Source organism: Amblyomma americanum, chromosome 4 (genome assembly GCF_052857255.1).
Source record: "Amblyomma americanum isolate KBUSLIRL-KWMA chromosome 4, ASM5285725v1, whole genome shotgun sequence".
Lineage (NCBI taxonomy): Eukaryota > Metazoa > Arthropoda > Arachnida > Ixodida > Ixodidae > Amblyomma > Amblyomma americanum.
In genome coordinates this window covers 81301248-81312509 of record NC_135500.1, presented here as the reverse complement: position 1 = coordinate 81312509, position 11262 = coordinate 81301248, and the positions used below count along the sequence as shown (strand labels likewise).

General features: G+C 43.4%; 1 protein-coding gene across 4 annotated transcripts in view; it reads left to right on the top strand.

The window, feature by feature from the left end:
* The first annotated feature begins 440 nt into the window (after positions 1-440).
* The window catches only part of arr (low-density lipoprotein receptor-related protein 6), a 79488-nt gene continuing 68666 nt past the window's right edge, over positions 441-11262 (top strand). The window contains exons 1-2 of one of the 4 annotated variants that reach the window (XM_077661133.1): positions 465-711; positions 8180-8290. In XM_077661133.1, coding sequence (XP_077517259.1) covers positions 648-711; positions 8180-8290 — 175 coding nt within the window. In that variant the 5' untranslated portion in view covers positions 465-647. Of the gene's footprint in view, positions 712-8179; positions 8291-11262 lie in introns of all 4 variants that reach the window. The other 3 variants (XM_077661132.1, XM_077661135.1, XM_077661134.1) reach the window with 3 other exon arrangements.

The following is an 11262-nucleotide window of genomic DNA, read 5'->3' as shown; positions in this document are numbered from 1 at the left end:
GTCCAAATAGTGATATGGTCAGCGTATTTGGTATGTTGGATCCACTCTATTTGCCTTAGGAGAGAAGATAGTTTCCTCAGAGTGAAGTTAAACAACATGGGGAAGAGAGCAGATCCATGCGGCGTTTTTCTGTCCCCCATCGCCAAATGCTAAGAGCTTGGTCGATTTACTTTTTAATAGTGATTTTGAATCTGGCGGCACTGATCGAAGAAAGTGACGTTTACTGGATCGAAAAGCGTATAAAAATTAACTCACTGAACATAACTATGCTAACGGCAGTGATTTATTATGAAGTGCAAGTACGTGCTCTCTGGGTGGCTTGGTGGTGCGAAATGATCAGAATTTATTTTGCCTGTAACGTAACTTGGCTTACTTTCTGTAGCGCAAGCTGACTGCTCAACCGCATCGCAGCCCCTTCGAAACTTTGGCGCAGGGATACAGAACACTCGCGCGTCAGTCAACTCGCCGAAAAAGTTGGCAGGAGCTTCCGTCGCGATGGGCGATAGGAGGCGGTCCGTATCTCGACCCCGCCGCAATAAGTAGTGATGGCCGCGTTGGTCCGGTGTTGTGTCGATCGGCCGGCTTCGCGAGGTTCGCTGGTGCGCGATCCATGAGGCTTACACGGATACGTCGGCGCTGCTGGGAGAATGCGTTGCTGCTGGCACCTATGTGCCCTGTTCCTCTGGCTCTCTGTGTCCTACGCGGCGCACGGTGAGTACAGCCCACGACACTGGTGGCCGGTCTCGAGCAGTACGTTGACGTTAGGCTTAGTGGGTCCCGTCGACGGGGCGCCGACCTTTGGCGTCGTCGCCGCGATCGCGCTCACTTCATCGATCGGATCGTCGTGCCGGCATTTTCGAATTTCCTTGCTAAGCGCGCGTCTCGTGATGCTCTGTTCGTTGCATGCGTCCCAGTGCGGCGTGTTTCCGTCGACGCGGCCGACCGTGTATCCGTGGTCCGCGAAGTTGTGTGTGGTGCATCTTGAGTCTTTCATCGTTTCCGAACGTTAATCTCCACTCGGCGGTGCCTGCTTTTATGAACACATTGCTGCTGTCAAATCGCACGCGGATGCCGCATCACGGTGACAGCTACCAAGCGTTAAAATTATATGGATGCTCACTAACGCACTTGCACAGAAGTAAACAATGCGATGAAGTTAAAGTAAAAAAAGAAAGGTGCTGCACTAAAGCGAACATTTTTGTGACTTGTTGAGATCGGGCAACCTTACGGACTTCACGTCTTGAGAAAATGATTCTTTTGTAGAAAAAAAAAAGTTACTTGGAGATAAACAGGTTGCACGCTGTGCAACATGTCAAACGTAAACTCCGGCATTCGTTGCCTGCACCAAACCTAAGTCCAAATGTGGGAGTGTCTTTTCGAGCATTAATAAACAGCAAAGTGCAGTTTGCGTCGTTCTACCTTGATTATTTAGTAATGATTCCGAGTAACTGCAGTTCATATTTGCGATCTACGCACTTGCTCTTCAAGCCCATTGTGAATCGTGCTCACAAGTTGCTTCCAGCAGCGGTCATAGTGGGCGACGTAGGAGGACGCACGGCATGCAGAGGCAGAAAGTCAGGCGAGAGGATACTTGTTCAGGCCGTTGTCGTTAAAAAAAAAGGAAAAATACTCTGTAAACAAGCACTATTTACAGCGAAACTTCTAGCGGGATAATATTTTCCTCAGTCTTTTGACTTCAAATGGACTCTGCAGTCTCATTCTGCTGCACCGAAATAGTCCCGTGGTTTTATATCTAACCCACGACCTCGCTATAAAAGCAGGACACCTTAACCATTTGGCTCACAGCGGCGGGAGTGAACTATATTGCCGTTCTTAATAATAATAATAATTGGTTTTTTGGGGGAAAGGAAATGGCGCAGTATCTGTCTCGGAGGTGGAATTGGGGCATTCATTCATAAAAGTATGAATTTTCAAAGGGTTAGACTGGGATGCAGGGAACATTTATGGCTAAAAGGAACAGTGGCAGGCAAGCAAACACTCCTTGGCTTTGTATACCTGTGGACAGGGGTTAATGCCAAAGAGGAAAACAGGAAAATGTTAGAATGTATTGCAAGCGACATTGATGAGCTAGGAGGACAGGGCGAGATAATTATATTAGGCGACATGAATGCACACATAGAAGACCTGGATGGGTACACGGATTCGACAGGAAGCATGCTGCAGGACATGTGTGACAGGCATGATTTAGTTGTATGCAACAGCACCGAGAAGTGTGAAGGGCTCATAACATGGGAGGCGGGGAGTCTGCACTCGACGATAGATTATGCACTAATGTCACAGAGGATGTATAACAGATTAGGGGTAATGAGCATAGATGAAGATGGTTCCAGAAGTCTAGGTAGTGACCACAAGCGTATCAAGTTGAGCTTCAGAAGAAAAAGCATTGTAGGACTGAATCAAGATAAACAATCAGGGGGAAATTTTTACTCAGAAAAGCAATTGGAAGTAGCAGCCAAACAAATCGAGAAAGTAATTTTTGAGGATAGTGAAACAGAATGGACTTATACCAAATTAACTCGATTACTGGAGCTAGAGCTAGCTAAGGTGCGAGTAAAGCTAAAAGGGAAAAGATGCAAACCCAAGAGTTGGTGGGATGGGGAGGTCAAGAGGGCAATAGAAAAGCGCAAGGAAGCATCCAGGGAACACAGATATTCCAAGAAGAGGGGGAAACCAAAACCCGAAGTAGACAGAAAATGGGATACCTTCATAAAGTGTAGAAGGGACGCATCCTATTTGATTAATGAGAAAATTAGAAGAAAGGGTGCCCAATGGATGTCAAAAGTAAATAAAAAGGATAGAAAAGCTGCCCAAAAATTCTGGAAACATCTAAATGCAATGAGTAATAAAACTAGGCTAGAACAAAGGTTTATTGTTACAGATGAGGGTATTCGACTAGAAGGGGATGAAGCAATAAAACACATAGGAACAAGGATGACGGAAAAATTTTCAGCAAAGCACGTGGTACATAATTTATCGAAGGAGGATAGACCGGTTACAGCAATAGCTTCACTTGAGCAAGGAGAGTGGGAAAGGGCAGAGAAGAAGGTTCCTAGTGGCACATCAACAGGACCAGATGGTATCCCGATTATGTTGATAAAGAAGTTAGGACCAAAATCCAAGCAAACATTAATACAGGTAGTGAACAAAATGATAGTGGATGAGAAAGTCCCCGATGAATGGCGATTAAGTAGAATGAACATGATATATAAGGGAAAGGGGGACAAAGCAGACGTAAGTAACTATCGCCCCATAACAGTGACGTCTGTGGTTTACAGGGTGGTGATGCAAATTATAAAGGATAGACTGCAGGCTTGGGTGGAGAACGAGGGGGTGCTAGGGGAACTACAGAATGGGTTCCGGAAACAAAGGAGGTTGGAGGACAATCTATTTTCATTGACACAGTGTATAGAAATTGCGGAAAAGGAACATAGGCCCTTATTGCTAGCATTTCTGGATATTAGGGGAGCCTATGACAACGTTACTCAGGAGCATTTGTGGGACATATTGGGCACATTGGATGTGGAAAATGGAGTAATTAATCTTTTAAAAGATATATATAGAGGTAACAGAGTGCTCATAAAATGGGAAAAAAATGTATCAGGGCCTGTAGAGATACAGCGGGGGCTTAGACAAGGATGTCCTCTGTCCCCTTTGTTGTTCATGTTGTACCTGCAAGGTTTGGAGGCCAAGCTAGAGGGGAGCGGACTAGGTTTCAACCTATCTTTTTTCAAGCAAGGGGAATTGATTAAACAGACATTACCGGGACTAATATATGCGGACGATATAGTGATAATGGCTGACAACAAGGAAGACCTGCAGAAGTTGTTAGACATATGCAGTACAGAGGGAGATAGATTAGGCTTCAAGTATAGTAAGGAAAAATCTGCAGTCATGACATTTAATGAAGAGGGCGGCGAGCATAGAATACAGGAGTTCGTGCTAAAGGTAGTGAATGAGTACAAGTATCTTGGGGGGTGGATAAATAACAGTGTTGAGTATCTGACAGAGCATGAAAAATATGTAATGAATAAAGCTAGTAGGAATGCAGCTGCCATGAAAAATAGGGCACTGTGGAATTACAATAGGTATGAGGTGGTAAGAGGGATCTGGAAAGGGGTGATGGTCCCTAGCCTGACCTTCGGGAATGCGGTCCTGTGTATGAGGCCAGATGTTCAAGCAAGGCTGGAAATTAGGCAACGGGGAGTAGGGAGGTTAGCTTTGGGAGCACATGGCAATACACCAAATCAGGGGGTACAGGGTGATATGGGATGGGCGTCTTTCGAGAGCAGAGAGGCTAGCAGTAAGATAGCATTTGAGGAACGATTGAGAAGGATGGAGGAAAAGCGGTGGGCTAGGAAAGTTTTCAGATACCTGTATATAAAGAATGTTGACACGAAATGGAGAAAGCGAACTAGAAAATTGACAAGCAAATATCTGGACAGCAGTAAGGGGGAAAATCAGCAATTATCGGTTAAGAAAAAGGTTAAAGGAACAGAGAGAGCTTTGTGGAAAACAGGGATGCTGACGAAATCGGCACTAGAAACATACCGGACCTTTAAACAGGAAATTGTCAAAGAAAATATCTACGATAATTGTAGGGGAAGTTCTTTGTTGTTTGAGGCCAGGACTGGAGTTTTGCGGACTAAGAAGTATAGAGTCAGGTACCAGGAGATAGATACTTTGTGCATTGCGTGCGGAGAGGAGGAGGAAACGGCTGAACACTTGATACTTTTCTGTAAAGGGCTTCACCCTACAGTGGAAGGCAGCGGGGCTGACTTACCCAAGGCATTGGGGTTTAGAGATAGTGAAGGGAAAGTGGATTTTAAGAGGTTAGAAGTAACCAAGCGAAGGTTATCTGATTGGTGGCTAAAAGCAAGACAGGAGTAAAATTTCTCAAGACATGGCTAGGTGGCTTGAGCCACCGCCCCGATGTAAAGGGTTCAGTTGTATCCATCCATCCATCCATCCATCCATCCATCCATCCATCCATCCATATCGTTGGACACCTTTGGACACCTGAACCGCGCCGTAAGGGAAGGGTAAAGGAGGGAGTGAAAGAAGAAAGGAAGAAAGAGGTGCCGTAGTGGAGGGCTCCGGAATAATTTCGACCACCTGGGGATCTTTAACGTGCACTGACTTCGCACAGTACACGGGCGCCTTAGCGTTTTTCCTCCATAAAAACGCAGCCGCCGCGGTCGGGTTCGAACCCGGGAACTCCGGATCAGTAGTCAAGCGCCCTAACCACTCAGCCACCGCGGCGGGGATATTGCCGTTCTTAATTTTGAGATTGCGGTAGCCGAGAGTCGGATAAAATGACGGGCGCGAAATGATCGGCCGGGACGTTGGGAGAGGTTTTTATCCGGCGGTTGACTTGACACCTTTTGATGTTGGGCACAATGCTGCAACTCTTGAGTGCAGTCTTTGCAGGGGGCACGCGGGGCTTACAGCACCTGTGCTTCCAAGGCTCAGTTAGGCAATTCTACTTGGTCTCATAGTGAGCCAGGTAATGGTGTTCACATAGTCAGAGATATTCTTCAGATAAGCAGATTATATTAGTGACTTGAGGAGAACACAGTCGATTCTATGTGTGCTCAAGGGGCCAAAGGCATTTGAGCTGGGGTTAAAACAGCCATAAACATGTCTGCTTAAACAGTATTAACTTAGGCAGTGGAATGTGACATGCGCTGTAAGAGCAACTGGAAGAAAGCATTGTTTCTCCAGGGTGGGATACTAGCCTTGTAAATAAGGCCTGATCAGCTAAAATGCTGGCTGGTGACCTGAATGAATTCAAGACACTTACTACACCTCTCTCTGAATATTTCAATGCCACATTTGTGCACTGGCGTTGTATACCCTCTAAAGTCCTGCAGTCTCGGTGCTAGCTTATGTCAAAATCATCTTCTGGTTCATTTTGATGCAGTGTGTACCTTTGGGAACATTGTGTTAAGGTTTAGCATTTCCTGTTGTGAAGTGCTGCGGTATATTTAAAGTTATCGAATATGTGCACACCTAGGTGCACGTGTAAGTGGTTTGCATTTTGTTGTGCATGGTACAGGCACATGTAGGGCATGCAGTAAGAACATGTGCTGCTCATCCTGTGAATGCTGTTGCTGCAGCACTTTTTTAGAATGGTCTTTGTGTCCAAAAAGTCATTACTCTTTCTATTGCTTCCTTCGTCCTCAAAGGGTGACTGCTGGAAATTTTTCCTAAAGAATCTGCTTCCTTTTAATGCAGCTTTGTGATAGTACGCTGCTAACTTATGCCTTAAACAAACAAAATTCTAATGCGGAAGTTGTATTTATATAAAATACAAGTTCTGCATTAGAAATTTGCCTGGAAGGAAGTACCGACAGGTTTTGAAACTTTTCAAGCACAAAGGTTACGCCAGCCTCCATCAAGCGTTGTCGCCAGAAAGGATATCTATAAAAAGTAATTACTAGTGCTAAAATATAAAGTGAAATCATCCATGGACCCTGTAGTGTAGTATGCAGTGAAACTGACATTATCATACACATGGTTAGCCTGTATTTGTGGGTTTGTTAATCTTCTCTGTTGTTTTTTCTCTAATATGTGCGTATATCTATGCATCTACTTGAGGGACACTGTACTTAAGTGGCCAAGTGAGGTCTGGCATTTTAGCACTTGTAATTACTTTTTATAGATGTCCTTGTGGGTGATAACGCTTGGTGGCGGCAGGCGTAACCTTTGTGCTTGAAAAGTTTCTAAACCTGTCGGTACTTCGCAGCATGTTTTGGTGTTGCTGAATTTCTAAAGAAATCAGTTTGCTCACTCTTGGTGGTCAATACTAGTATATTGCATCGCTTTTCCGAAGAAAACATCATACTTAATCTAAATCATAATGGAATGTGTGAAAACAGTGTTAGAATAGGTCAGTTGCTACACAGAACAGAGGTGACATGCACATGTGTCACTGAGAAAACGTATACAGTGCTGTGGGGAATGTACAGGGGTGATGTAAAGAAATGGGGGGGGGGGAAACAGAGCAGATAGGCACTCCGATTTTTGAATTTCTTTTCATCACGCTTTTAATTCAGCGGTAGCAAAAAGACACTAGAGTTGTCCATGATGCATTCTAGGGCGACTCTTAACATCTTTTTTTTACCACCCAGGTAAAAGTGCGATCAAGAAAAATTCGAACAGTAGAGCAGATCATGGTCTTGCTGTGCCTTATGTGTTCCTGATTGCCACTGCATCATAAAAGAGTTCAGGCCAGAGGAGCTACCCTAGCAAAGCAGTATAGTCTTCAAAGCTTTGTGTGTCTTATGTGAGTTAAAAAAAAAGGTAATGATTGCTGTCATTGTCTTATGCACTCTGCTTTGCATCTGAAAACTCTGCAGCGCAGTTTGTACTACCACTACACTTTGGGCAACCTTTTGTCAAATGCACCACTAGCTACGAATACAATGTAAACAGAGTACGCCAACTTCACTGTGATGAGGGTTTTTTGTGTCTGTGTAGCATGTTTCCCAATGACATGTGAGAGTAATGCATAAGCATTCAGTCATGAATTTGAAACTTCCATAAATCGGCAGAATCTGTCATGGTTGCCCAGTGGCCTTGGCATTCAGCTGCTGAGCAAAAGTTTGTAAGGGATTTTGGCCACAGTGTCTTTATTTTGGCGAAGCTAGAATTGTAAGAAACACCGGCCTTTTTTAAATTGTTTTGTTAAACAAACCTGCACTTTTCCACCACAATCAATTTTTACTTAGAATAAACAAAACTCTTCAAGGAGCTATTCTACTGTTTCTTTCCTTAGTTTCATCATTTTAATCAGCTTGGACCAGCTTGTTAGTACCCTTCGCAAATAAACTTAATGCTGCTTCATAGTGTTGCCCTTTTCCGACATGTTGTTTGTTTCCAGTTATTGGTTCCTTGGTTCACTTGAGACTTGCCTTATTACGTGTAGCTGAAGTAGTGCTGTAAAATTAAGTTGTTTTCTAAAACTCTTTTCTTACTGCACCTGTTCAAATTGATCACATCGATCGATGGCACAAAAATGACCCATGGGGCGTAATTGGGCTTGTAGCACCCCCAGTATGTTGCAAAATGAAACTGTGCTTCAGTTTATTATTTGGTGTTTTTGTCACCCTGCTTTTTTTGAACATTTGTGAACTTCCCATGAAACATCTCAACGCAGAACGATCACGGCGAGCGGGGAATCCAAGATGGCGTCCATTTCTTGCACCTACCCTGCTCAGCAATGGCACTGTTCTCGTGATCCCACAGCATCAACGCTTGACGTCGATAGGTGCTTGTTCATAAATTTCATTTTCGTCATTGCTGAGGAGATTTGCTGCTTTCCAAGCCTCTGTGAAAGTACCGGACATGTTCTAAAGGATTCTTTGCCAGTAGCCTCGAAGCAGATTGAGTTTTCATCAAGATGTCCTGGACTTCCTTAAACCACTTCCAAAAGCAATGATGTTTTTTTTTTTTTGCTGATCAGAAAGGTTAGCTTGAAACACTATAACTTTTAATATAATTTCTGACATAGTAGAGCATAAAACGTGTGCATTTTTATTCTTTCTTTTCTGATTCAGTATATTTCATTTTTGTGAATTTTTGTCCGACTGACTCAGTTTTGACATTGAAACATTTTTTTTTCTTTGTAAGCAGTATGCATCCTGTTTTTTTTTCTTAGTGTAGTTAAAAAGAGGTCTGTATTAGTTACACTCTGATGTGCAATGAAGCAGTACTTTTTAATTCATGGCTGAGTAATTTTTTTATGCACACCACCTGAACTTGCCTGTTTTCCTGGAGTAAGGAAAGAGTTAAATGAATATGAGAAAGGTCTTGAAGTAGTTAATAACGTGACATTACTGTTTCAAACATTGTAGATACAGTTTCTACATTTCTTATATTTTTATCTTCTGAGTGCCATTCTTGTAATACATGAATACAATTTTGTACCATACAGTGCTGAAAAAGAGCAAACGACATTAATGTCTTGGTGCCAGATCTCATTCACTTCAAATGACATTAGTGTGACAGGGGTATCACATACTTCTGCCAGAAAAATTCCACTTTCCAACTCAGTTATGTACAGAGACTAACCACTCTTTTCACCAGAATGGGTTCATAGAGAGGTTTGTTCAGTAGTATAAAATTTTACAGGGCAGTGAAAAAAGTTCAGTGAAAGCTACACACAAAAGGAGATATTTTTTGACATTAATAACCACAAAGAGCCACTGCATTATTCAAACAATGCAAAAAAAGTAGCTTTCAGATTGTGTTTACTGGATGGTACCAAAGTTCACTTTCTTTACACCTTTAGCAATTTCAAGGAAACACAGATTTCAAGTAGCTGCTGTAATATTTGCATTTTCTAAATGTTGAGAGGTATGACAGTCTCTTGTCCTTTTTGTGGATATCACAGAGATATGCTGGGATTGCAGCTCTCTAAAACCACTGGAAAATAAGTTGGGTCCCTTGCCTTCTTTTGGCACTTATGGTTTTAACATTCTGGTGCTCGGAATGAAATGTGTTTAGTGCGGCCAGTTATTGAACACTTCATAGGGGGGTCAGTGCAAACTGCAAAAATGCACGTGATATCAAGATTTTAGTGGCTGCTACAAAACATTGGCTTCTGGAAATCAGTCTGGTGTATGTTCCTATAGCATGTCTTATAAAGGCGCACTAATTCTTTAAAAGGACACTGAGGTCAAGTTTAAGTTGTCCTATTAGCCAGATTTTTGCCGTGTATTGACAAAGACACTAGCTGAAAATGGAGCTTTCGTAATCGTCTGCATAATTAGCCTTACTATGCCCAGTGTGGTACAAAGGTCTCTCCCATATCTTTCCGATTAACCCTGTCCTCTACCAGCTCTGGCCATCGTATCCCTGCAAACTTCCTAATCTCATTTGCCCACCTAACTTTCTGCCACTCACTGCTACGCTTGTCTTTTCTTGGAATCCAGTCCGTTACCCTTAAAACCACCTTCGGTTACCATGCTTCCACATTACATGCTTTGCCTATGCCCACTTCTTGGTTTCAACTAGGATATCAATCACTCACATTTGTTTTCTGATTCACTCTGCTCTCTTTCTGTTTCATAATACTACACCTGTAATATTAGTTTCCATAGCTCACTGCACTGTCTTTAACTTAACTTCAAGCCGTTTAGTTAGCCCGCAGGTTTCCAGCTTTTCATAGCTTCTCGCATGTGGGAGCTGTGGGCTTTGATCCTCAGTGCCGCCGGGTACTCACCAGTGGCACAATGGGTGCAAGCTTTCCTCTGGCCTGGTGCTTGGCTCCTTTGGGTTGAAATGTTTTGAAAGTGGTTCCTTGACCCTACCCTGTGTAGACGAAATACCTTCTGCCATGGTGCCCTTTGGCCAAGGTGCCCTTGTGCCATTAAAGTCCCTCATCATTATCATCACCCTCCTTTTCACAGGATAGAAAAGGTAAAAAAGAAACAAAACAAAGTACAGTTCTTGATGTCATGGGCTAATTTTGGAAGTAAACTGCAGTGCATCAGCACAGTTTTTTGGGCATGGACATTCAGTTCAAAACGGTGATAATGGAGTCCTTTTCAGTGTAGATGCCTTGAGTTTGGATCAAGTGATGGGGAAATTTGTAAATGTGGTTTTCTCATCTTCTGCTGCCAAGCAAACATAAGCTTACCCAGAAAAAGGAACAGAATTGATTTCTGCTGAGAACAAAAGTTGGATGAAGTTGTCTTCAGTGTTCCTCAAATGCATGAAGTTTCTCTGGTCGAACTAAGCGTTACTTCGGCTGTTTAAGAGCTTCAGTCATAGATTGTTAGGAAAAATTTCCACAGTCTTGCTGACTGCCAGGGTTTTTCTGGGGTATCACCTAACGTGGTCTATAGCCGCCACAGTCACCCAGTGGTTATGGTGCTTGGCTCCTGACCTGAAAGACCTGGGTTCAATCCTGGCCACTGCAGTCGCATTTTGATGGAGGTGCAATGCTACAGGCCTCTGTATTGTGTGATGTCAGTACACGTTAAAAACCGCAGGTGGTCGAAATTATCCGGAGCCCTCCACTACAGCGTCCCTCATAGCCCGAGTCGCTTTGGGATGCAGAAGAAGAAATAGAGAGACACTTTATTCAGGCTATGATGTACAGAAGGGATGTCTACACAGGCAGGGGGCACTTGGAAAAAAGTTGATCTAGTCAGCTTGACTGGCCCTCAGTCCCCTATTGTGCTAGAAGCAAGGACGAAAAGAAAAGAGCAGGCAGTGCAGCAGCACGCACATAAT